Raw genomic sequence first — 27,810 nt, 5'->3', positions numbered from 1 at the left:
GACCTCGGAGGAGGAACGGGCGGGGGCTCTGTCTCCTGCTCCGCTCCTCTCCTCCCTCTGGTCCGCCGCTTGTAACAAAGACGAGGCAGCAGCAGCAGCAGCAGGCAGTAGTAGTAGTAGCAGCGGGGTGATGGGAGCCCACACAACACGCCTGACACGCAGACAGACAACAATGAACTGAACGGACATCTTTTTTCTTACCCTTTTAACGGCCGTTTTTTCTTTTTCTTCTTCTTCTTCTTCTAAATGTTCCTCGCGACAGGAGCGGAGTTTTTACCCCGCGCGGCTTTCTGCCTTCCCGACGAGAAGTAAATAGTCCAAGATGCTCGACTCAAAGTAGACCCGAAAAATAAAACAACAACAAAGCGGAACAGTCGAACCCTGTTCGGTAAGTTTCTATCTTTTATGAGTTTAGTGGTTTAAAAATAAAACAGATTAATGTCGTTTTTGTTTGCTCGTTTTGCTTGTTTAGTTTGGTTGACGAGAAGCGCACCTGTTCCCCTATAGGAAACAGCGACTTGTGATATCTTTACATTATATTTTCATGTTTTAGTAAAACAAAATTGGCATTTAATCCTGTTAGTAAAGGAATTTTATGGCCATTTCCTTGGGTGAAAATATGTCCAAAGAGTCATTCCTATGCTATGCTGCATATTAGGCTACTTTTAGTTTCTAACTGTTTAACTTTTGGAACTATTTAGCAGTGATATATGCATATTTTTCCCTTTATCTTAATATAATCAAACACCACTACAGGAGTCCTCTCCTCGCACAGCTGACCTGTCACCTGCAGCATGTCCATGTTTGTCTTGCATTCTCATTCCCATCTCTCCATGCTTCCGCCCTCCTTCCTGGAACAGCCTTTTCCGCTTTCCTGGGCCAGCGTGGATCTCACCCACTCAGTCACAGCAGCATGCTCAAGCCCCCCTCCACTCAGTCACACCAGTGTCTTCAGACCTGATGGTAAAACCCGTGCACAAAAAGAAGCGTGTCAGAAGCTGCCTTCTTGTTCTCACACTGGTCTGCTTCAAGGGATCACACCGTTCATGATGTTGGATTTAGCAACACAGCAAAGCCCGCTGACCCACGCCCGTTTAAACTGCTGGGTCCGGCTATTGAACTAACTGGGTCACCGGGGCAAAGCCAGGGAGACAAAAGAGGTAGAGTCTGCTTAAAAGAGAGAGGAAGGGGAGACGGGGACTGTTTTTTACCATTCAGCCCGTCAACTGAACCACAGTCACGGTGTGTTTGTCCCTCTCTGTGTGGATTAAAACACGCCCTTCAGTTTAACGATTATATTTCCACTCTTTGTTTTGAAAATGACCTGAAGGCTAATTCTGAAACCTGGGAGAGGCCTGCTGACAGACACTCAAGCCTACAGCTGCATTACCTCAAGTCGAAAACTAAAACGGGTTATTTATTTTTTTTTGATCATTGTTTTAAATTCTCCCAGAACCCCTCCGCTTTGTGCCCTTCCTTTGCGTCTGATCGAAACGTGACACCCTGACTTCTCGTTAGCGCTCAAGTCGTCCTCTTTCATACTGGTCTGACTAGCTGGAGCACTTTCCTTAGATACTGGCTGCGCCTTTTTGGCATAACGTTTCAGGCCAAGAAGGACGTGTCGTAATAGGTTTATTCTACCGCGAGGATTTTATATTGTCGTTGCCATTCACGCATGTCTTAAACAGTCTGTTGTTACGCTTTTAGCCTGAGATTCATGCGCATTCAGCTGCAGTTTGTAGGATGAAACTAAAACCACTGAGTCTTTCTGCGCGTTGGAGAGGCCACATTTGAAATGATAGCTTTGCCGGGATTTACGTAAAAGTTTGGACACTTTAGGGAAACAAATAAAGAAAAGGTAAAGTAACAAAGTTCATTGTTTGTTTTATGAATTACATTCACTTAATTTACAGTACTTTTGACTGTCTCCTGGGCTGTTTCGGTTTCTTTTTAATCAGTTCCACCTTTACTATTGTCTCTGGTAGTTTTTGGGTTATGTTTTGATATCCTGCTGCTTTTTTTTTTTTTTTAGTCTGTTTAAAATTCTTAAAACGTTTTTTTAACCCAGACATTTTACATACATTGTCTAGTTTTACAGATGCATAGATCTGGCTTGTTTACCAGGGGTTTACTCTGTCCGATTAACTTTCTAAGGACTGTAATACGTGAAAACTTTGTTTTAATGCACCCATGTAACAGTTTGACTGAAAACAGATGGAGTTTTGGTTTTGATGCAATCAAAGGACATAGAAAGTAATTGTATTTTTTAGCATTTGATCGTGTGATCAACAGCCAACGATATTGACCAAATCTGATCGCTGACTCCTTGGTTTGTTCGGTTAAGCCTTTTTTAAGACTTAGCATGTAGTTTTAACCTCAAAGTGGCATTTTAAACCTGACACAGGGGCTTTTTAAACAATGTTTCCCTTCATTCTAATCCCCATCACTTGTTAGAGTTACTTGGATTAATTTAAAAGGTTATGTAATGGTGATTAGGGCTGGACAATATAGAAAAAAAGCACATCAGTAAAATAGAAATCATGTTGATCGATATTGATAATCATCAAAATTTCAAAACATATATTTTAAGTGTAGCCCTGGCCATTTTATGCTTTGGTTTAGTGACCTATTGTTAGATAAAGAACACACAGACATTGAATTCAAACTCAACCTTTGATTCAACCAACTTTCTATCAGAACTGCAAGTGTTAAAACAGAAATAAGAAGTCTTTGAAGGGGATGGAGCGTTCCTGGATCTAAGTTTGTGATTGGTTGAGAGGATGTAGTATTAACCTACATCATAGGCTAGAATGCAAAAGGAAGGAAAACTGTTATTCTTTAAAAAAATTTATTAACCCTTTTTTTCTATCGCACCACACGTCTATCGAGCTATAAATATTGTTACTGAATTATCGTCCTCCTTTTAACCTACATGGGCCGTTAAACTCTCCATGGTGTTAATTTCAGCACTCTGCACTGAACGACATCAAAGGAGGGATCGTTAATGTCGAAACGATTTAGTGAGGATTTTTTCAGTCTGACCCGAAGAAATCAATTGGCCTGTGTTGTTAACGGATCATTCACTATTCTAGTTAATCCAGTTTAATGTGTTACACTTGTCGTATTACTCCCTTTATGCACGTCTGTATTTCTGCAGCCATGTGCTCAGCGTGTGTTTGGTGTGGGAGGTCTCAGAAAGCAGCCATCTTTCTTTGGGGCGTGACTCAGAGGATGACAAGCCCCGGTTGGTTTGGTTTCATCAGCTGCTGTGATCACATCAAATAAACTCTGAGGGTAATCTGTAGCGTGGACCTATGGTCACACAGATTAAACACCAAACGTTTCACTTTCACAGCGCCTAGCAAAAGTATTCGTACTGATTACAACCTTTCACATATTGTCCCGTGACATCCGCAAGTTTTAAAATATGCCATCGGGATTTGACATGATAGACCAACAGTAAGTAATTTGAATGATTGTTAAGTGGAAAGAAAATTTTTCAAGGTTCTCCAGATTTTGGACGTTCAAAGTCTAGAAAATGTTGGAAAAAAAACCCTAGAATACTCAATTGATCCAGACAATCCATAAACAGCATAAACCAGGTGCAGCTGTGCGTGATTTAATCTCAGCATAAACCTAGCTGTATCTCTAAAGGCTTCCGAGTTTGTTATAGTTTGTCATAAACATCCTTATGAAGACCAGGGAACACACCAAACCATATTACATGGTGGGGGCAGCGTCATGCTGTGGGAACGCCCTTCTACAGCAGCGGTTTCTCTGACGTTTAGTGGTGAAGTAAACCAAAGTATACTTTTCCTTTCACTTTTCGGCTTTGTGTCGCTCCAGTGCCTCGAAGAAACACGTTAAAGTCTGAAGTGGTGAGGTGGAAAAAATGTGAAGAGGATTGACATCTTGAACAGCCGATGGCATCTTTTGTTTGTCAGTCTGAACCGTCTAGATATAAATCTAGTAATAGATTAGTAATGATGACATTTCATTGATTAAACTGTGCATGAGAGCCTCCTACTCAACCTGTGTAAAAACAGCTTTAATATGGAAGTGGGAATCTCTTCAGCCACGAGAGCGGAGTGACTATAAATATGCACTTCTGCTAGTTGCTACCTATGACTAGTGTATATCGACCATGTTTGTCTTGAATTGTGCGTTTCTACGTTGAGATCATACATGTTGAGCACGGAAAAGTCTGACGTTTATTACGCAGTTATTACGTCTTAATGAGCAGCAAAGCTGTAGCAAAGTCATCCTGGGGCAAAAAGCCTGGATATAAACAAAGTCCAGACCCAAATGTACTCTTTGCATTTCTTAACTAGCTTTGAAATATAAACATTTACTGTGGTATTCAGGCTTCGTTAGCAAAGCTCTCTAAACACTTGACCGTATATGCAAATAGATGAGAGGGAACAAGACTTGCTTTCCTGATGAATTCATGCTATAAAGTCACCGGCTTTAAGTCTCGTTTTGCACAGTGTGGTCGTTTGGTGAATAGAGGGGAATAGACACGTTGTCCAACCTTGGCTTCTGATCTTTTATTATTTAGATCACAGGTGTCAAACTCAAGGCCCGCGGGCCAAATCCGTCCCGTCAAGGTAAATTACCCGGCCCTCGAGAGCCAAAAAAAAGGCATATATCCTTTTAAAGTGTATAAAGTGGCTAAAACTGTGCCTCCTGTAAGTGTGACTTACCCCAATATCAACTTTTTTTTTGCAGATAAACTGTATAAACTGGGCCTAAGGGTGCTACTTTAATGTTACTGTGCATTTTTTATACTACTATGTGAACTGAAATGAAAAGTATCGCCTCTACACATGCAAGCGGCCCTTTTAATGACTTCATGATGCCAAAGTGGCCCCATAAAGAAGTTAGTTTGACACCCATTATTTAGATGTTCAGAAGTAGCGTGTTATCGGCACAAACTCTACTCTGCACAATGTTTTAGTCTATCCTTATCTTAGATTTCCCTTTCCAGCAGTTTTCTTGTCACTTTTTTAGATGTTTTTTTTTTTTTTAGGTCCATTGTTGGTCAAAAAAGGTTTTGTTGAAATCTGATGCCGCGTGAACAGCGAGCCGTGGGTCAGCTGTAGCTTAGCGAGCACTGATCCAGGACCAGCAGAGATCTCAGATATTATCGTCGTCTCTCCTGGGGAGCTGATGTGTAACGCGGAGCACATCTGGAAGCAAGTCACCTGTAATGACGAACATCTGTAGAATAATGATACCCCCAGCAGGAGCTCAACGAGAAGGGAATAAATCAGTTAAACAAATCCCATTAACCACATGAAATAATTAAACTAGGCTTGAATATCTGCCATCAGCAGCTTCCTTTTTAGCTAAGAAAAATACTTTGCGGGTTAAAATCCTTTTAAAATGAATGGATTTTAATGGGACCAAATTTTCGCATATAAGGAGGATATTGTATTGAAACACTGTGAGGACAATATTGATTTGGATGAATCCACCTTTTCTTCACTCCTCTGTTTCTCATCTGTCCGTTTGGATCCTTATAACTCAGTCTGTGACGTCCAGAGTAACGCATCCCGTCGACCTGTCATCTGCAGTGCTATGCAAATTAACATTAAACATCTTTGCACTACAGTGCTCAGCCCTACTTGACACAAGCTTAAAACCAATTTCTGAATGTTTTTTTTTCTCTTTAATAATGAGAATCAGGCTAAAATAGTCGACATACGACCTTTCCTAAAGACTAAGGTATCACCGTCACCGACTGATCTACAGCTTCTGACGTCCTGGAGCACCAGTCCTGTTTACCAAACATGCCGCCCACACATCCTGCGCCGGCTCCAAGCCAATCTGGGCGTTTTACCTACTTTGAGAAAAGGCAGAGAGCCTTTCAGGTTGTTTTACCGGATAGAAACGTGAACTGTCCTCAAAGAGACACACAGAGATATTTACAGATATACGTTGCTTCCAGTCATTGGTTGAAAAAGCCTCATGCCAACACTGATATGTTCAATAGGGGTGCATAACTGGAGCATTACTGGCATATTTTGGCACTCACTCAATAGATAAAAAAACAAAACAAAAAAAAAAAAACATGCATTTGTTCCCTAACATACCCTTTTGTGGAATGAGAAAGTTAAATATCTTTTTTTGAGGCTATTATGTTATTGGAAAGTGCTGAGAAATCCATAAAATTGTCCCTCAGTCTAACTCTGCCTATATTTGATGTTGGAGAAAGTGTCAGAAAACCTCAGATTTGTTAATTACACTCTGTACAGTTAATCTGTTCATATAGTTTGTATAGTCTGGAGAAACCCCACAGAGGCAAACTGGATGCATAATATTAACATTAATATTAATGGTAATATTATTATTATTATTATTATTATTATTATTAGTAGTAGTAGTAGTAGTAGTAGTAGTAATATTTTTTTTATTATTATTATTAATATTATGGTGTTGTGGAATACAATCAGCCTCCTTACAGGTTTTATTTGTGCTTTTTTGTTACACTTAAACGTTTCATGTATCATTGTTTTTACTATCGGACAAAGATACCCTAAGAAAATGTATTTAAAAAGCAGTTTTTAAACTATGATTTCATTGGTTAGCGGAAAAAAGAGTTCCAAAACAACCTGGCCATGCGTGAGAAATCAATTGTAGTCTTGTTAAATCACAAATTAACTGCGATTAGGAGGTAAAGCTTTCTAGGCAAAAGGCCTAAATAATATAAAAATAAATAAAAAATAAAACACTTGTCTCACGTTTGTTAAAAAGCATCTTGATGATCTTGATGATGCGCAGGGCAGGGACTCGATTCACCAAGTGACAACATACGGAGTATTTATGCACAGATGGTCGATTGTTGCTCTTTGGGTAGAGCAGTTGGAAGGTTGTTGGTTTGTTGTACCTCTGGGCAAGGCATTGAACCCCAAGCTGCCTACTGATCTGCGTATCAACATGAATGTGATCGTGATTGGCTGAACGTGGCTTTAGCATAAAGCTCTTTGAGTGGTTGGTATGACTAGAAAACCTCTGCAAAAGTTTAGTCCATTTATGGATGTTTTCATTTATTTCTGTTAACAAAGATGATTTTCTGCTTACTAATGAAAACAAACCCTTTACAATTGGGATGTTACATCACCACACATATTTAGGTTTTTATTGATACATAAATGTGTGTTTAATAAAAAAGTATGTTTAATACCTGCTTAAATGATGCAGAGCAATAAGTCCACCTATGGATGGCTGGAAAATAAGTAAGGCTTTGGAATGGCCTAGTCAAAGTACTGACTTTTTGTCTAATTGAGATGCTGTGGTGCGACTTTAATTTGGTCGTTCATTCCTGAAAACCCTCCAAAAGTCCTCCGCAGCTTTTTGCATTTCAAAACTGCATTTTGTATTTACTCAGGATATCTTCTATATATTGTATGTATTTAATGATTTCAAACATTTAACTCACAGGGCTGTAAAATTCTGCTGCCGGCTCTGAAAATGTAACACTGTTACTGATCAACATCCCTGCTCTGATGCTGCTGATACAAAACGGCTATAAAAACATTAAATTAATGAATTACACCGCACTCTCTGCTGTAAATCATTGACACTGTCGGACGTTTTAGAAGAAGGTGAAGGAAACTGAGCCGGCGACAACAACAAAACCGTCGATGTTATCTTCAGTAATGTAAACACGCTAATCAGCGCCCAGACGAACTGGTTTTACATCATCTTGGGTTTAAAATGGGTAAATGTGTGCTCAGAGGAAGGCAGTGCACCTCATGCTATGCAGAGTGGAGCCTGGGTCCTTTCCTCAGCCCGATTTATAGCCCAGAGCTCAAAGTCTGATTCAAGGATCACATGCCGACGGTAACACCGAGTTAAGAATTGTGTCGTTCTCTGTCGTAAAAAGGTTGCTGATTACATTTGCCTTTCCCTTTTGCCTTTGTTCTTTTATCAGGAGATGAACTTCCCTCGCTGACGCTCGCCATCCAAGTCTGTCCTTTGAGTCTCCTCTGACGGAGAAGAAGCCCCCCAGCCTTGATGGAACGGCCTACGTCGCCCCTCAACCCAGACGTCAAGCGGCGACCGGAGGTCCCCCCGAGATCGCTGTACAGTGACTCCCGTTCCCTTGTGGGCGGAGGAAGCAGTTCAGGCGCCGCGCAAGGACAGGTGAAGGAAATAGTCAGACGCATTACCAAGCAGGAGTCCATCGACGCAGGAGAGAAGCTGGCCAACGGCGCCGCGGAGCCGTCGCCCCGGAAAGAGGTGAAAACACCACCAGAGGTGAAGCCCAGATCAGACGTCGGCCCCCAGCCGCAGGCGGGAACGAAGCTGGTGGCACCGCTGGCCCCACCGCTGCCCAAGAAGAGGAGCCGCATCCCCAAGAAACTAACGGAGAGCGACGGCGTGAGCACAGACGCCCGGCGATCAGGTACGGCAGCCATGTGTGTCCTGGAGCACCACGAAGCATTTTTCAGGGAATCTGGAGAATTTTTTCTGTGCAGGAAGCAAAGCCACGGCAGATTAACGAGCTAGGAATGTGTTGCAGAAAGGGAGGCAGTACTTTGTTTTCTGTCTGGGAAATACCTGAAAACTAAACAGTGAGGGAGTCGAAGCGAAGCAATTCCCCATTTAGACGCTCGGTTCTAAGACATTCAGATCACCTGCTCTAACAAAGAGGTTCAGACTCTCTGCTGAACTGAACTGAGCTGTTTTTTTTTTCCCTCTATAATCCCAACAAATCTGCCTCCATCCAGTGTGCCGCACTAACCTGATGCAGGTACAACCAGCTAACATTTGGCCTTTAATGCAAGGGTCACACCGCAAGACCTGTGTTGTATTTCCATGTGATCACCCCCCCCCCCATGCGATTTTCACTTCCTGTATCTTCAGACTATTTCCTGCAGTTTAGCCAAAACTCTGTCGCTTTCACAAACAGGAGCCTAAATCTAGCTTTAGACCCACGTTAGTGATCCATTTTATTTACTCTTGCACGAAATTCGACATTTTTTTTTTTGCTTTTAGTGCATTTACATGCAGAATGACCCACAACACAATAGTTTGTATTTATTTTACTAATAATTATGTGTAAGTTTTTAACTTTTTATACACAAAATAATAAACTAAACTAAAACTTACACTAAAGTGAACAAGAACAGGTTCTACGTATGCAGTATGTAGCTTGGAAGAGCAACTAGCGGTGCGGCATTGATTGTTTTCAAGCCCATAAACCTTCTGGGAGCCTACAGGTGTGGCCCCGTCGACTCCTCTGCCCTGACGACTGTAAACAGGTCAGTCAGCTCAGCTGCTGCCTGCAGGGCCTCCTTCCAGTCCTAACGATGACAAACATTTAAAAAAAAAACGCCTTCTCGGCACGTAGGATTGAATGAGATTCCTGCCACTGAGTCGGCCTTCCTGTTATGTTTAAACATTTCCAGTGTCAGCGCAGCAAATGCTGCAGCGTAGCGCTATGACGCATATTTGTGTCAGTAAGGAAAACACTCGTTAGATGATTGTCATATTTTTACAGCGAAGCTCAATAAAATGTCACATGATGTCACCTTTACCCTGATGCGAGAAGAGCACCTCCCCCAAAGCAGCACCTGTCGTTACTGCGCTTGTTTTAGCTCCCTGGAAGAAAAAAGGGATTTTTTCCAGGAGAGCCTGAGGTTCTGTGACACAAAGCATAACGGAGACCAGATCGCGACCCATTTTTGATAATTTTCTCTAAACACTCTGAGCGTTTTGAGAGGAAGGGTTTTTCTTGTAAGTAGGGCTGGGTGATGTACACTGCAAAAAGGGAACTAATTATAAGTAAAATGTTCTTAAAATGAGTGTATCTGTCCTTGATTTGTGCAGCCAAGTTTAAGTGATCTGCCAGTGGGATCAGATTTTTGCACTTAACAAAGGAACAACTCATCTCCATCATCTTATTTCAAGTGCAGTAAATCTAATTGTCTTAGTTTAGGTTTAAAAACACTCAACCCATGGCAGATCATCTTATTTACCTGCTCAAATCAAGGACAAATTCACTCATTTCAATAAAATTTTACTTACTTTTAGTTCTCTTTTTGAATTGTAGCTTGAATATAACATCTCAGGTTGTTGTTTTTTTAAACCGAATCTGATTAACAGGTTTTCTTCCCTTTTGTTTCATGAAAATAAATTACTGAAATTATTTTTTATCTTATTGATTATTGAAATTTTTATTTCAATAATCTCATCTGGGAGTTGACCTGAATTCAAAGTGCAATTTATTACAAGTTTATAAAACAAGATGGCGGCCCCGTGCTTCGTCTTAGGGTAAAAAGGTTTCCTCCATGGAGTATTTTGACGATATATTTTCCTAAACATATTCAACATTGCATGCTGTTACCAAAACAATTTCCCCTTTTTAGGATTGATATGGTACAAAGTTTGATTGGAAGTCCAGGAGAGTGCATCTGCAAATAAAATAAAAATTAAATAAAATATAGATTTCCCAAAATAAAATTTTCAGGCAATGCAAATTTGCAAATTTGCATTGCCTGCTTGTAAGGCACATAGCTTTTCATTCAGGCATGTGCAGGACAACCCATAGACTGAATTACATACTTCAATAATAGGACACTGTGAACCAGTTTTAAACTGGATCTTTAGGCATTTTTTCTCGCTCACTGCGACACAGTGGGTTCGAATTTCTTTAGACGAATTTCTAGGAGACAGGAGCTGAAGGATGATGCCTTGCTCGGCTCCCATGTCAGGCCATTCCTGGATACATTTTCTCCAGTTTTTTTAAAGTTATAACTTTCAGGTTTTGTTCGTCAGCTGTAGATATTTTCCCTTTGTCCTAAATTCGTCCCCGCTCCTCATTTTAAAGCATGCAGTGCATAAATGCTCAGACCAGCTGAAAGGACCCGACTGGAAATGAGCGACAAGCTTTCCAAGAACCTCCAGAAAACCTGGAGAATCATTGATCCAGTCCGTGTTAAAAAGCACAAAGTGAAGCCTTAGGTTATCTAGGTCTCTCCTGGAGCTCAGCACGTTTCTCCATCTTAAACTTCACATTGTTGCTTTGCGTTTATAATATTACTGGATGGGATTGGATGTCCTGTCCTGATGGATGAGGTCCTGCATCTACCAACCCGCTCTGGGCTGTGAACCAGGTTGCTGTATCAGCCGGAGGTGTGGCCAGGTAGAGAAACATGCCAGCCCTCGCCTACAGTTCTCATGTGTGAGTTGTAGGTGAAATTAAAAAGAGTTGGGCTGTTTGGGAGGAGCTGAAAAGGAGAGCTGCTGCTTCAACATATCTGATTGTTTCTGTGCAGGAACCCCAGGAAGGAGGAAAACCAATCAGTTTTCTTCATAACTTTTTTTTGTCTTAATGTTGTTTTCACGTCGAATGGCTGAGCTGATTTGTTCCTGGAACGCTGCGACGGCCCCACTTAAAGAAAATCACGCGCAGTAACGCTGCGTCAGCATGCATGCAGCGCCTTGTTTTCATACCCATTTAACATTTTCATGTTAAAGGGGTACGCATTTCACTCCCATGTTGTTATAGTCGAGCGGTGGAGCAACACAAATCTGTGCATAACTGTGAAAATGAAAGGAGAAACATACATGGTTTCCAATTTAATTACATTTTCCAGGGTTCCCACGGGTCCTTGAAATCCTTGAATGTTTGTGAATCTGAAAAAATAAATTCAAGGCCCTTGAAAGTTCTTGAAAACAGCCAAAAAAACACCTTGTCCTTGAAAGTCCTTGAATTTTTTTGTGGGGTTGAAAGTTCACACGGATGACGACTCGTGTCATTATTTTACTACCACACGATCTTTTAAAATTATGTTGATTCCGCAGACTTTTATTTTGCAAAAGTACGTTTGCTCTTCTTCGTTAGTTGGTAGGCTACGGTTTAGGCCTACGTGCGTCCAATAGGTTACATTCACGCAGTGTTGCCAACTCAGCGACTTTGTCACTATATTTAGCGACTTTTCAGAGTCAAAGTCAAAAACTAGCTTAATCAAAGATGAAAGTAAGTGAAACAAATTGATATAATTCTGAACATCTCAATGCTGCACTTTTTTCCATAAAATTTCATGAAGCGGTAGGCTAATGTACATCTAATATGTAATGCATAGCTATGTACTGTGGATATAAATGTAAGCTAAGAATATGATCAATATCAATGTAGGCTATAAATTTAGTCCACTTTCTTGCATTGCTTCTGACCCAACAACTTCTATGCCGTTTAGTCTTTTATTGAATTTGCATTGTATTAAAATATGATAACCTATTCAGCGGTCACAGTAGGTAAATCCCGCCACATGTGGTCCTTGAATTTGAGGAAATTGGTCCTGGAAAGTCCTTGAAAGGTCCTTGAATTTGACGTTCACCAAGGTGTGGGAACCCTGATTTTCTATTCAGTTTTCAGTTTTGCCCTAGTCAGATGAGACCCAAATAAAATATATCGGCTGGTATGAAACTACAGAACACACCAGGGTCATGAGAAAGCACGGCGGTGGCAGCATCATGCTGTGGGGGATGGAGCTGAATCCCATTGAGGACAATGTGGGAGGACTTATAAACTGATGTTCACAGAGGCTTCTCGTCCAGTCTGCCTGAGCTTGAACTGTTTAGTGAAGATTTCAGCCTCTAGACGAGCAGCGCAGGTACAGATATAATCCTTAAACACTTGCAGCTGTGAGCGCACCAAAAGCTTTTACCTGCAGACTCAGAGGGCTGAACACATCCCATCCACTTTCCGATTATACACTACTTTTTGATGGTCTGTCTGGTGAAATCCTGATGAAAACGCAGGGTTTGTTGTTATTAAGGGATAAATAAACTATTCCAAAGACCTGCAGCAACCAGAGAGAGAAAAGTTGACGTGAAAAGAGCCTCTCTACCTCTTTTGTGTCGACAGCTCCTGATGGAAAGGAGGGGGCGGTCCAGACGTCAGGAGCAGCTGAAGCAAAGGACGAGGACACGCTGTACTCCACCCTCGCCCACTACTGCAGCAAAAACTGCACCTGCATGTGTCACCTGCAGAGACCCGGCATGATGCTCATATGGGTGCCTGTGGAGGAGCACGAGAACGAGAGGCCAGGGGGGACGGCGAGGGAGGCGGAGCCGAGAGAAGAGATGGGTGTGAAGGGGCAGAAAGCAGAGAATGGACTGGAAAAGGAGGTGCTCAGAGAGGAGGAGGAGGAGGAGGGGGGAGAATGTGAGCTGAAAGCAGAGAACGACATGGATGGAACGGAGGAGGTGGACCTGTATAGAGTGGAGGAGGCGGTGGACGTGGGGAGAGGAGAAACGAAGGCAGCAGAGAAGGAGGTGGAAGATCATAGAGCAGAGGAGGGCTGTGGGGGGATTAAAGAGGTGGAGCAGGGAGGCGACGGCAAGAACAAGGGAGGAGACGAGAAAACGGTGAAATCCCACATCCATCACTCTTTGGAGGTCCTGCTGTCCGAGGGTCCGAGGAGGCCTTCAGACCAGACTCCTCACGCCGCGCTCGCTCGCTGTCGGCCTGTACCCCGACACCAACCTCCGCCTCCTCCACTCCCGAGCCAGGGCCCAGAGGATGAAGATGAGAGTATTTACGAGCTCCATCTTCCTGGGGCGGCTGAGGACCTTAAGAAGGTCCCATCGGTGAGGAAGGATTTGCAGGATAGTCCTAAAATAACGGCGCGTAAGCCGGCGCGTCGGGAAAGGCCGGCTAAAAGCTCCTCGGACTCTACGCCTGGAGTGGAGGATGCACCAGAACCTCCTGCCATACTGCCCAGGCTTCCCATGAACGGCCCCGGAAAGGAGAACACCTCCGGGAGAACCTCCCCTGGCAGCGTCCCCTCATCCCATAGGCTCAGACCAGAGCCCCCCAAAACGTCGCCTCCAAGCAGCCCTCTGGTTCCTCTCAGACCTCCGCCTGCTCCACCAAAGACATTTTCCAGGAGCAACAGCACTGCTTCAACGCGCTCCACCATCTTCCCTGGTTCGTACCTAAGCGACGGCCGTCTCTTCTTCTGCTGAATCGCCTAATCGTGACCTAATTGTTTTTTTTTTTTTTTCTAATAGGAAAAGAAAATAAAAGCAGTGAAAAGAAAGTCGAGACAGAACGGTGAGTTGTGACTGTGTTGAAGTTTTGTAATACTTCCTTGTTAACGAGTCACAGTCAGCAGAACCCAGTCAGGAACAAGGATGACCTGCGTCTTCCCTTCTTTTCCAAACACATGACACCCCTGCTCTACAGTTAACAGTAGTCTCCTACTCCTCCTACCAGAGGCCTTATCTCCCCCGCCAGACATAAAGAAAACGTACCCGGCCTCAACGACTGACGCCTCGCTCTGTGTTTCCTGTTTCAGGTCTCCAGTCAGAAGGAAGACTTCATCGAAGTGGGAGTTCCGGCTGACCGACGGTAAGGCCGGGATACGGCAGTGAGGTCGTTAACTCACCTGTCTGACCACCTGTCACAGCAAGAGTCAATACCCTACAAGCTGTTTTAATAAAGTTAATGTATAAGTTTATCTGCAGGTTAAATGCATCTGGCAATGATATTATCTTGTCACTTGCTGACACCACACGTAGTGCAATCCGATACCAGTCTAAGTTGTGGAGACACTGGTACTCCTGTCTTCTTAAAGCACCTATTTAATTGATAATGGTACTTGTATTGTGTTTTTTTTCCCCTTCTTATCCATTTATTCATGTTTTTATGTATGTATTTATTGGACCATGAGTCTGGAATAAAGTTTATCTATCTATCTATCTATCTATCTATCTATCTATCTATCTATCTATCTATCTATCTATCTATCTATCTATCTATCTATCTATCTATCTATCTATCTATCTATCTATCTATCTATCTATCTATCTATCTATCTATCTATCTATCTATCTATCTATCTATCTATCTATTCACAACCCATTAACATTCTTCACCATGCAAACATAAACTGGGCCCCCACCTAAACTGACAGGCATAAGCAACATGGTAGCTCTGGAGGAGCTGCATAGATCCACAGCTCAGGTGCAGGAATCTGTTGAAAGGACAATAATTAGCCTTATACTCCAGAAATTGTGTCTTAAAGCAGCACTAAGTACATTTTTTTTACCTTAATATATCCTCTTCTAAGTCCCTGTGACAGTAATCTAAGTGTTTATGTGATAACTGGTGGGTCTGTCATCTCCCCCTGCTGTAAGACCATTGGCTTCATCAGCGACATGCACCTCGCTACGCTACTGACAGAGGATCATAGGACACTTTTATTCTAGTTGATATTGTATATAAATATCTATAAAGGCTGGGTCCTGATCATATCGTTGTATCGTTATCGTGAAAAATTTCTCATCATAAGAATTTGGGTTTATCTTGACAACTATAAATTCCAACTTGTGATTTCTGAAAAATTGCCCAAAAACTGCCAGTATTGTCAGGATTATCATTTGCATCAGATCATTGGCATCAATAACGGCCAATAAATTCAAAAATATAATTAAATTGTGTTACTGTGTGCAGTCTAGTGATAAAAATCACAGTTCTTTATTTTTAATGTATTTCCAATTTTGTTTTAATAATACACATTTAATAATGTTACATTATTAAATGTGTTTTTTTAAGAACAGTATAAGGCTATAATTGATATGAAGTCACAGCCACAGTTACCTAGAAAGACTACAAGAAGCTGGTAATAGACTTTTGTCATCACTTTTATTAATATCACAACTACTGTTGTGATATTGATACATTAAACTAAAGCAATAGTGCTGCTTTAATGGGAGAGTGACAAGATGAAAGCCATTGTTTGAAGTAATCTATAAAGAAAATTTTGTTAAGTAGCAAATATATGATAACAGATCTTCTGGTCGTGTGATTGGAAACTAACAACACACATCACCCTGAACACAACCTCCTCATAGTGAAGCACGGAGGTGGCAGCGTCATGCTGTGGGAATGTTTTCCTACAACAGGCACATAGAAGCTGGTCACAGTAGACGGGACGATGAATGGAGCTCAATACAGGACAGACCTGGGAGAAAACTTGGAGGAGACTTTAACATTAACACTTTCATGCGTTAGAATGGCCTAGTCAAAGTCCAGACCTGAATCCAGAAGAGAGTCTGTAACAAGGTTATATTCATAATTCAGTCTAGTTGTAGAAAGAAACCCTTCTATCATCTGCATTTAATATAAAGGAGAATGCTGGCGAAAGGCTAAATTTGCTCTAAAACATGTGGATTTGTCTCACCTCAGAGCCTCTGTACCAAACATACAGCGACTTCGCAATCAAGAAGGAGCTGCGTCGACAGACCGTTGTCCGAAACATCAGCAAAACGAGCGTGGACTACGCCATGGACTTTGCTGCTCGCCTCAGCGACGCAATGCCTGGAAAGTCCAACAATGGCCAAGGAGCCAGGGGAAGCGTCGTGCCGGCAGTCAGTCAAAGCACCTTGTGGCAGGAGCTCCCAGCGGTGCGGGACAGCGGGATGCTGGACCAGCTCACTGCTGACCAAATCAAGTACCAGGAGGTGAGGAGGAACTTTCAGATGTATCAACATAAAGAAATAATGAAAGAAAGAAAACATTAACGATGCCAAATCAGGTTTAAATCTTACCTACAAGTGTAAATTTTGCAGGTCAATGAAATAATTATTTATAGGAAATCAAAAACTTATGCTTATGTACGATATAGATTCATGACGCAAAAAGCGCTTTATTTTTAGATTGTATTTTTGTTCCTTATAATTATTTAGGTTTACAGGTAATGGAAACCAAAGAGTTCAGTTTCCCAGAAACTTAGAGCATTACATAAGACCAATTCCAAATGGATTTTTAATGCTGGTGCACGTCCTCCACCACACTTTTTCCCTCCACTCAACTTTCCATTAATATGTTTGCACACTGTCACAAGCCAACTTCTTCTTCTGCAATGACCATTTGTGCCTCGAGTGTCCTTCAGCTGTCAGGTCAGCAGTCAGTTAAGATCATTACGCAACATTTCAATATAAATAACCTATATTCCAACTGATCTAATTTAATATTTGAAATAAACACTGAACCTTATCACTTTGTGTATAATAAATCTATACAGGACATTAGTGTCACTTTTCGATTGAATTGCTGAAATTATATTCCAATTTCTCTCTCTCTCTCATATATATATATATATATATATATATATATATATATATATATATATATATATATATATATATATATATATATATATATATATATATATATATATATATATATATATATATATATATATATATATATATAAACCACTTGTGGCCGAGTGGTTAGAGCAGTGTGCTTGCACTCAGAGAAGGATGCAAGTACCCGGTTCGATCCCCAGTCATGGCACTTTGGGTCCCTGAGCAAGACCCTTAACCCCAGATTGCTCCCCAAGGGGATGGCTTAAGATGCAGAAGTGAATTTCTCCATTGTGAGATCAATAGAGTTCAATTATTATTATTATTATTTAATTATTATTATATATATTAGTGCTGTCGAACAATAAAAAAATGTAATCGCTATTAATCACATAATTTCAATAGTTAACTTGAGATTAATTGCTAATTAATTATCTTTTTATTTCTGAAAGTGTAAAAGCCTATTTGGGCATTTTAATATGCAATTTTGCAATAAATAATACTAGTAAAAAACATGCTTGTACAAACATTTTTAAATATTTATTTTCAACATTATCTATAACATATATATATATATATATATATATATATATATCTATCTATCTATCTATCTATCTATCTATCTATCTATATATATATATATATATATATATATATATATATGAGATAGATAGATAGATAGATAGATACACATAGAGCCATTTTGGTTACAACTTTACAGTTAATAATTACTTTTCAGGGGGAGGATCGTCTTAAGTACAGGAAGTTTAGGAGTTCTTGGAAACATTACAAACAGGACTGAAGCAGTTACGTTTTATAGGGTTTAAAAAGTTTGTATAACTCTTTTCTGAATCTACGTCTTTGATTTTCCCTGTTAGAGCATGTTTGAGGTCCTGACCTCAGAGGCCTCCTATCTGCGGTCCCTACGCGTCCTCACAGAGCACTTCATGGAAAACAGGGAGCTGGGAGAAACGCTCATCATCAGCGAGAAGAAAACCCTCTTCTCCAACATCCAGAAGGTCCGCGAGGTCAGCGAGAGGTGAGCGGTCCCGCCCCGAGAGATGAAGTATGGGCTAGTGATTCAAGAGCAGAATGGAGCTGAAGTTCAATCAAACGTTTGCTGCAGGTTCCTGAAGGACCTGGAAGACCACATATTCATGGAGATAGTGTTCCCAGACATCTGCGACATCATCAAATATCACGCCCAGCACAACTTCTCCACCTACATCGACTACATCCGCAACCAGACCTACCAGGAGAAGACCTACACCCGCCTCATGTAAGAGCCACACTGAGCTATATAATACACTGGAGTGCTGATTTTGCCGAAAAACTGAAGTCACTGGCCGCCATCTTGCTACTCCCTACTCTCACAGAATCCCATAGGATTTGGTTGCAACAACAAGCAGTTTTCTGGCTGAGTGAAAACATTTCACAGGTAATTCTACAGTCAGTGGATGTACTAACACTATCAACTACTAGGAAATTAGGTGCTGAAATATTTTACATGTTATTCATATTAAATATATATATATATGTATATATGTATATATAAGTATGTGTATATGTATATATGTATATATATGTATACACATATGTAAATATATGTTTTTGTACATTGTTATTTATATATTTATAAATGTTAAACATATATATTTAAATGAATAAAATGCAAAATATTTCAGCACATGACTTTCTCAGTACTTGATATTTTTAGAACATAACATAAAAGTATATGGCATTTGACATTTTAAAAGTCTTAAGCCCCCCCTGAACATGAGAAAATCCTCGTTATTCGATGCTGTAGCGCACATGTTCCCTAGTTACTGGGGGGAAATAGGGAGTACCAATATGGCGGCTGGTGGCTTCAAAGCGACTCGTTCAAACAGACGGTGATTAGCACTCCAGTGTATAATATAGCTCATCGAAGAGCCATCATGCACATCATCAGAAAGTCACGATGAGTTAGCATGAGCGCTGTCAGGAAATCGGCCTGTTCCGGTCTGAGCCGTGACTGATTCTCAGGAATACTGCCTCTGACGCTATCTGATCAGATTTTCTGCATACCTGCAGGAAGACGAACGGCCAGTTCGCCACAGTTATCAACCGTCTCCAGGAGCAGCCTCAGTGCCAGCGGCTGCCCTTCCTCTCCTTCCTGCTGCTGCCCTTCCAGCGGATAACACGCATGAGGATTCTCATCGAGGTGAGCGCCACCTCGTTGGTTTGAATGTTACAGGTGGTTAGATAATGTCGATGCCAGGTGGACGACTGCGCTCTGCTTACACTTTAAGAGCACAGAGAGTCTCAGCCGCCTGTTGAGATCCCGTCGCCTTGAAGCAATGTCTCCCAACGAAAGTAAAGATTGCGACCTGCCAGAGTCTGGAATCTGGAGCCGGTAACATAAAACCTGAAAAGCACGCTCTCCTGTCTGCTGGCGAGGCGTTCACTGATGGTCATTTAATACCACACCAACAACAGGTTCCGGCACATTGTTGTTTCTCTGTCCTGAGGGAAAGCAAATGTGTTTGCAAAAGATTTAAAACAAAAAGTTGGTCTAGCACAATAGTAAAATAAACGTGTGGTAAATAAACCAAGCCAGGCAGGCCAGACGCTTTGTAGTTACAACTCTCACACTCTTTTAAGATTATAGAAGCATCTCAAATTAGAAGTATCTTGTATTAGTATTTTTTTCATATTGTGGTTTTAAAACCACTTAAATATTCTATCTTACTGTTACTATGGCTTTAAATCCTCTTAATGAGTTCCCAGAGAGAGCTATAATCCAGCTGTATGGAGCATAATGCTCTCACACCTCCAGCTGCACCCCGTCAGTCAGCTGGCTGAAAGACAGACTGAGCTGTCTGCAAATATTTCTGAAAAACACAGAAAGTCATGGTGTGGAAGCTAAATAAACGTCGTCTGTGGCTCTTATTGGGGTAAAGCTACGGTTGTTCAGCGTGTCTGCTAGCTACCAGAGCATCTAGTGCCACTGTAAACCAGCCACCATTAACCCGCTAACTGTTTGGCAAGATAACAACAAATAAGTATTGCAGATAACATTATTATAGATAATTACAATTATAATATGTTAGCAGTATGAATTTCTGGTGTTTTTTCTGTTTTGAATAATAGCAAGTAGATCATGAAATATATTTAAGTCACAAAGACTTATTCTGTTCTGATTTCTTCTGCTAAATCTATGCCAAATACCAAAGATACCCGGAGTTTTAGCTGGAAGCTTACAGTAGACGATAAACCGCTCACATAGTTTACAGTAGATGGGAAAGTCAGGTAGTAAGTCCGTGTCAGCTGTTTCCTGGATTTAGTTCCCCCGGGCTGGTTAAAGACATGACTTTCAAATACCGTTGGTCTGACGTAGGAAGATACAGAGACGGACACGATTTCATGTTGTCAGAGAGTCAAGTGAAAGCAAAAGTCACAAAAAATGTTGTTAAAAAGGCCTCCTGAAGGCTGGAAGAGCTACAGGTTAAGATCATTTTAAAGCATTTGAAGGAAAGTCTTGTTCTGTGGGTTCACAATATAAAGAAATGATGGGTGGGATGAGGGTTAACATTTCTACACAGCACTGAAAGAGTTTGTAGAAAAAGTTATATATATATATATATATATATGTGTGTATATATATATATATATATATGTGTGTGTGTATGTGTGTGTGTTGATTTCAGGAACTATACTGAAGCAATAGATTGGAGTATAAATACACTGCTCTGGTTTATGTGGTGGAGCTGAAGAATTCAAGATAAGATAAGATAGTTTTTATTGATCTCACAGTGGAGAAATTCACTCGTCACATCGGCTCATACAAGAAGGTGCCTTCAGTTATATACAGTGAATCTTCATATATACAATGGATCAAAAAGAATACCAAAAAAAAAAAATACAAAAAAGAAATAGGAATGGGTATATGATGTCTTATTTACATTCATAGTGGTCTATATATATATATATATATATATATATATATATATATATATATATATATAGGGATATAAGATATATAGAGATAGATATATATAATATAGAGAATAATAGATATATTAGATAATAGATATAATAGATTATATATATATATATATATATATATATACTAGTACTTATATATATATATAGATATATTAGACTTAGAATTATTAATATATATATATATATATATATACTGCCTCCTCCCGCCACACATGGGCTCACCTTACCTCCACCCTGTGACCCGTTTGGCCTCCACATGGAAAAGACTGAGCTGCGTAAATAAAAGCTTGTTTGTTATTCCAGAGCATCCTGAGGAGAACAAAGGAGGGGACGACAGAGGAGCAGACCGCCTCCAAGGCCCTAGCCTGTGTCTCTACGGTAAATAGCCCTCTCTCTACACCTTCCCCTCCGCATACACGCCCACATCAGTGGTTTCTGCAGAAACTGCTGTGCTGGGGACAGATTTCCTGCTGAAGGAGCTCAGCGAGGAAGTCCTGACTTCCCAGAGTAAAGGGAACAAACCTGATCGTCCCAGTGGGGCTGATCTAAAGTGACAGGGGGAGCTTTTTTTTTTTTAAAAGCTGAATGATTTGACTCGTTTTCCCTCTTGATTGCACGCAGATCATCGATCAGTGCAACAAAGATGTGGGGAAAATGAAACAGATGGAGGAGCTGATTGAAACCTCTAAGATGCTGGAGTTTGATAAGCTCAAGGTAAGCTCGGACAGGAGCGAGCAACATGTCCCGTCTGGTCGTCATGAGGGGGATTAAACATCCGCGGCTTGTCTTCTGTCCTCGCCAGGCCATCCCGATCATCTCTGAGACGCGATATCTGGAGAAGAAGGGAGAGCTCCAGGAAATGTCAAAATCTAAAACCTTTGTCAACATGAGGGCCAGGTTCTCCGTGGTTTACCTCTTCCTTTTTAACGACTGGCTGCTAATTACTGCCAAGAAAAGGTATGAAATAAACTATGATGAATTAAATTCGTACAACTTGCCATTGAAACCAGAAGTGTACACTCACTATATAAACACATATCCTTTTTTTTTTTTCCTGTCTGACATTAAATGAAACTAAACGTTTCCTGTATTAGGTCAATTAGGATAAACAAAATGATTCCTGTTTGCTAAAGGCCAGAATAATTAGATCTTCTTTTATTACTTTCTTCAATTTCAGAAGTTTACATCCACCAACCTTACTAGGACTAAACAATGTGGGGAAAGTCCATGATGGACAATTTACAAGCTTCCATTAGTTCACAACATTTGAGTTGAATGGAGACAAACTTGATGTATTTTAATACATAAAGCACGTCCTCTTCAGTCTAATTGGTATGTGCATGGCCATGTTCAGCCATCATACCGTTCAGGAGGAGGACATGTTCTGTAATGAAGAGATGAATGTGTTTTGGTGTGAACCGTGGGTATCAGCCGCCAAACAAACTGCTGAAGCTGGAGAGAGATGCGTCCCTTTGTCTGAGGAAACTAAAACTGCGACGTTTGGCCACAAGGAGCAAATTGGAGGAAAGCAAGTTTGAGATCACCATCCCAGCATTAAAGTGCACACTGCAAAAACGGATCAAAGAATAAGCAAAATGTTCCTAAACATAGTGTATTTATCCTTGATTTGAGCAGGTAAATAAGATTATCTGCCGATGGAATGAGTATTTTTACCCCTAAATTAAGATAATTAGACATCCTGCACTTGAAATAAGATGATGGAGAGGAATTGTTCCTATTTTAAGTGCAAAAATCTTATTCTATTGGCAGAGTATCTTATTTACCTGCTCAAATCAAGGACAGATACACTAATTATAAGAACATTTTACTTATTTTTAGTTCTGTTTTTGCAGTGCAGATGTCGTAAAATCACGTTGCTCTGCAAAAAGGGAACTAAAATTAAGTAGAAATTTCTAGAAAAAATTGTTTGTCCTTGATTTAAGCAGGTAAATAAGATCATCTGCCAATGGAGTGAGTGTTTTGACCCCTAAAATAAGATAATTAGATATATTCACTTGAAATAAGATTAGTTGTTCCTTTTTAAAAAAAACTTTGTTCCATTGGCAAACCATTTCAACCTGCCTTCTCAAATCAAGCATAAATACACTCATTTCAGGAAAATTTCACTTACTTTTAGTTCCCTTTTTGCAGTGTGTGTTTCCGTCTGCCTCGGTAGGGAGTAGGCTGCACCTTTTATAAAAGGCAGAAGGTATTGAAGCAGCATCTGAAAACCAGGACGTAAACACTTTGGCACAAATAGATATGTTAAGATGACCCTCAGTGTACCCCCAAATTAGTTACTAAGTGGCTTAATGACAACAAAGTCCAGACAAAGCAAAATATAAATAATTGTGGGTAACCCTAAGTGACAAAGCAGGAAAATGTTGCAGGATTTAATGTCAGACAGGATTAAAATTGTTCTTTTAATTGAGTGTATGTAAATATCTGGTTCAAATTGTATTTTTAAAGCAAGGAGTGTGTTAATGGATGAATTATATATCGCTGTGTGTAACAAGCTGTCTGTACTGAACCTCGGTCTCACTGTTTTAACGCTTTTCTACCGTCCTGTGGGTGTGAAGTGACAGGCGCTCCTCCATCCAGCTTAATCTGTGAAGAATGTGACTGCAGAGCCATGCGCGCCTTTTATTTTCTGTCATCACTCATGACATAACGCCACGCTTCCTCAAACCTAACAAAAGCAGTTTAAGTGAAGAGACGCCTGTACAGTACTGACATGCCACACGTACACTTGTTTTGTCCCGGTTCTTAGGGAACGCACCCAGGCAGAAATACGTGTAACCAGTTAAACCTCCTCGTGTCCCTTCAGCTCTGTGCTCGCCTTTCATGGAGTTCTGCTTCCCGGTTTGTCCCGAACAGCTCGGACCGTTACCTGGTGATGGACCACGCTCACCGCTCTCTGGTGCAGGCTCAGCCTTTGGGCGAATGCTTCGGCGGCGGCACCACCTACGAGAACTGCTTCAACCTCGTCATGCTGGAGAACCACCAGGGACGCACGATGGAGCGGATCTTCAAAGCCCCGTCCAAGTGAGCGTTTGTTTATAAAAGCTCCTCTCAATGAGCTATTACATCATCAAACACTTTGATTTAGTGATTAAATTCAATTACCTGACTCCGCCAGATGGATTTGCTCCGCACATCCATCTGGAAACCTTCCGTTGAAGTAATTTTGGGAAGGGGCGAAAATACTGGTTAGCTGATTGGTCTATGTTGGTGATAGACGGGCCAAATAAACCAATCAGATTTGTCGTTACTCGTAACAGAGCGACGACGAAAACACAACCACAAGCCAAACTACTCTTGCTGCTGCAGGTAAAGGCTCGTTAGCTCAGCAGAGAAATACTCTGTAATTCCGATAAAACTTGCTCGATAGCCACGCTAACGCTAGTTTCATCGGCTGAAGCCGCCATGTTCTTTAGACTGAACTGTCGCGCTTCTCGTTGCGTCACACCTCAACCCGCCTCAAAGCCAACGCTGATTGGACGTTCGTTTGGTGAACGGCTCCAAATTTTCTTTAACGGAGAGTAGCCAGACTGATCTGCGAGTGAAACCTTGAAAGCTCGCGAGATCAGGATGGTCTCACGAGGCTATAAATTCAAAAGCTAAAAGAAAAAACTGAAACCCATATATACCACGGTAAGTTGGTTACAGACTTATCCAGAGTCCATCATCCAAGAGCCAAGCTCCATTCAGAGCTTCAGAACCTGGAATTAAGCGAAACTATTTTTCATGAAAATAACAAGTAATGCACTCAACCATGACGGCCTCTATGACGACACTGCATAAGACTCCACTGTTGAAAAAAAGTAGCATGTTAAAGCTGGTTTAAAGGAACTATACCGGATCCTGCACAAATTCAAACCGTGAGTGAAGAGGACAGTTTAGTTTGAACTGTAAGCCCCGCCCCCAGCTGTGTTTCCCCAATGAGAAGCCCTCCTCATCTCCTCCCAGTCGACATGCATGAGACTAAAGCTCATATAAAGTCCTCCGGAGGAAACGTGGCTTCATAGAGGGTCTTTTCTGCGCTTTCTTTGACATACGTTGCTACGGTTTGGGTAAATGATATTTCTTATGTGACTGGTCAACACTTACATGCAGGATGGGCTCTTCTGTTTACATACTTTGTCCTGCAGGCGCCGGAGGAGCTGCTGCTTTGCAAAGGCTCCGCACCTCACTGTGCCATTGGCAGAGAAAAGTTGCAGCAGTTCGCTGCATATTCCAACTAAAAAAAAAAACTGGACTAATCAATTAATCAACTGTTATCAAATTACCTCTTTTACCTGTAATACATTTCCTTTGAGGTGTGCTGCAGAAGATTCAAATCAGAGGAGACCGAAGTTAACTCTCTGGATGTCTTTGCACCTAAACACCACAGCAACAGTGAAGTGTGGAGCTGTTTCTCACCATATGGAGCTGATAGACTTCAATATTTGAGAGAAAAAACGATGGAGAAATGTACAGAGACATCTGGGGATGAAACAAAGCGAGAGATGTTCATCAAGACACTGATCCCAAACACAGCTGAGGACTCTGTTGGTTTCAGAGAGAGAGAAAACTTCTTGTAATGCCCAGTTTATCACCTGACTTAAATCTAATTTAAAAAGAAATCAATCAATGAGTGATTAGTAGTAGAAGATGGCATCATAGGCAAATATTAAAGCAACAACTCCAGACCTCAGCCAGGAAGTTCATGACTGGACACAAATGAGTCTGTGTTTTGGTTCAGTTCAACTGGAGTAGGATTTTATTGAAAGAATAAGAGTTAAAATACTGCACAGTGCTGTCTAAGCGCTGGCATTCACCTCACCTCAAAATAGAAACCAATTGTGCCACAATAGACCCTGACATGATGCATGTCTGTGCAAATGCTCAGTTATCCAGGTCATCGCGACAGCAAACAGTCTTAAACCAGCGGCAAACAGACTTTCGCTTCAGCCTTTCTGAAAAGCTTTCCACACTTTGTCTGGCGCTCACAGTTGAGCAACCTGCAGTTGGAGCGCTGCCGTTTTTAACCACATGCAGATCCATCCTCCTCGGCGCGGTCCAAGCCAGACTGCATCTGAAACATTTTAATAGAAACCGAGCGAAGGTCCGGTTGCTTCCCACATGATGTGATGCGTGGTCATATATTGGGAACGTCCGTGGATTAGGAGGTCATAATTATGAGCTTCTAGTTCTGAGTCGAGTTACGTAACTCTCATTTCTGGCTGTGTTTTGATTAAGGGGAGCTGAAACTTCTCTAATTATTCTGGTATGCTAAGCCAAAAGGGGACGTGCTCATAGAAGCATTGAAGCCTTCTTTTAATGTCACTACTTAGGCAAGTAGTGACATTAAAAGAAGGATGAGGTTTGGATCGTGACAAAGGTCTAACATTGTCCATGTGTTTAGAATAGACGGTAACCGTACGGCTCGTTTGTGTCAACAGGTCGGACATGGAGAGATGGTTGGCGGCTCTCCCCAGCGCCACCAAAGAAGAGGCAGAGGAAGAAGAAGTGATTTATGAGGACTGGGGTGAGAATGACTTACGGCATCGATACCGACGGATGCAGCGTGTTTGATCTTGTTACAATGCTTACGGTTGTGTGTGTGTGTGTGTGTGTGTGTGTTAGATTGTCCTCAGGTGCAGTGTGTGGAGCAGTACGCTGCCCAGCAAGCAGACGAGCTCAGCCTGGAGCCCACGGAGATCATTAATGTCATCCGCAAAACCAACGAGGGTAAAAACCTGCAGAAATTGGCTCAGTGTCAAAACGTCATTCATTTTTTTCCACATAATATAGGATGGTGTAGTTATTGTTTCAGGTGAACAGATTCGGTTTTTTCCCTCCTGACTCTTTGGGTATAAATCCCCCTTCAATCCTTCATTTATTAGTTAAAATAGTTTTGACTGTCTTGCACAAACCAAAAAAAAAAAAAAAAAAAACTAAACTTCAGCTTTTCACCCACTTCCACCAGGCTGGTGCGAAGGGATCCGTTTGTCCGACGGTCAGAAGGGCTGGTTCCCCGACGCCAACGTCATCGAGATCACCAACGAGCATGTCAGGAGAAGGAACATCAAGGAGCGCTACAGGGTCTCCCAGGCGACGAGGTTGGCCAAAAACCGGAGCCGCTGAACACATTTACGTCAAAAACGCCTCAGATGGACGATAAAGCGAGGACAACTCAGAAGCAGGCAGCGACGGCTGATTTTTTAGCAAATATCTTGTAAATAATGCCCTAAGTTATACCGCCGAGGAAACCGAGAACTAAAATAAGGTCTTTAATTGCAGATGCCGAAACGAACGGTATGCTGCATGCACACTAAACACACATGCCAGTCATTCTAGGCATTTCTGCAGATCCTGCGTTGTTCCTGTAAGCATAGTAGCAGTTGAGTCATGAGCAATCTCCCGTTTCTGCCTGATACAGAAACCGGTTTACTGTCGCTGGGGAGGACAAGTTTCCAGGAATCTCTCAGCTGGGAGCGCACTAGAAGTTAGAGCGGCTGATTTGCCTCAGGAAATTCAGGAGATGTAAAGCAAAACTAGCTGTGTAGGAGAGCTACAGCTCCCCCTACTGTTTTAATTATTAAACTACTATTTAGGGGGGGAAAATGTATATATGTTAAAAAATGTAAATTATAAAAGGGTGTATTGCATACCAGCGGATGTACTTTTAATTAAAAAAACATTGAAATCTTGTCTTTGTAAAAGTAACAT

At 41.3% G+C, this 27,810-nt stretch overlaps 1 protein-coding gene across 2 annotated transcripts; it reads left to right on the top strand.

Moving 5' to 3' along the window:
- The first annotated feature begins 28 nt into the window (after positions 1-28).
- On the top strand, positions 29-27,791 carry si:dkey-38p12.3 (rho guanine nucleotide exchange factor 15). 2 transcript variants are annotated; one of them, XM_036146399.1, is made up of 16 exons: positions 29-388; positions 7,937-8,410; positions 12,881-13,945; positions 14,029-14,071; positions 14,316-14,368; positions 16,208-16,482; positions 17,988-18,148; positions 18,236-18,388; positions 19,183-19,312; positions 21,400-21,474; positions 21,718-21,810; positions 21,899-22,053; positions 23,974-24,141; positions 26,541-26,626; positions 26,725-26,829; positions 27,068-27,791. In XM_036146399.1, the coding sequence occupies exons 2-16, from the start codon at positions 8,020-8,022 to the stop codon at positions 27,223-27,225; spliced, it is 3,111 nt and encodes a 1,036-aa protein (XP_036002292.1). In that variant the 5' UTR covers positions 29-388; positions 7,937-8,019; the 3' UTR covers positions 27,226-27,791. The 2 variants fall into 2 exon arrangements, with proteins under 2 accessions (XP_036002292.1, XP_036002293.1); XM_036146400.1 differs by lacking the exon at positions 29-388 and adding an exon at positions 1,724-1,858.
- The last annotated feature ends 19 nt before the right edge of the window (positions 27,792-27,810 follow it).

Source organism: Fundulus heteroclitus, chromosome 14 (genome assembly GCF_011125445.2).
Source record: "Fundulus heteroclitus isolate FHET01 chromosome 14, MU-UCD_Fhet_4.1, whole genome shotgun sequence".
Taxonomy (NCBI): Eukaryota; Metazoa; Chordata; class Actinopteri; order Cyprinodontiformes; family Fundulidae; genus Fundulus; species Fundulus heteroclitus.
This window is presented reverse-complemented; position numbering and strand designations above follow the sequence as displayed.

Coding starts and splice junctions, on each gene's coding strand:
- si:dkey-38p12.3 (XM_036146399.1), top strand. CDS start 8,020: ATGGAACGGCCTACGTCGCCCCTCAACCCAGACGTCAAGCGGCGACCG. Junction 13,946..14,028: donor GCGCTCCACCATCTTCCCTG/GTTCGTACCTAA, acceptor TTTTTCTAATAG/GAAAAGAAAATAAAAGCAGT. Junction 22,054..23,973: donor CTAATTACTGCCAAGAAAAG/GTATGAAATAAA, acceptor TGTCCCGAACAG/CTCGGACCGTTACCTGGTGA.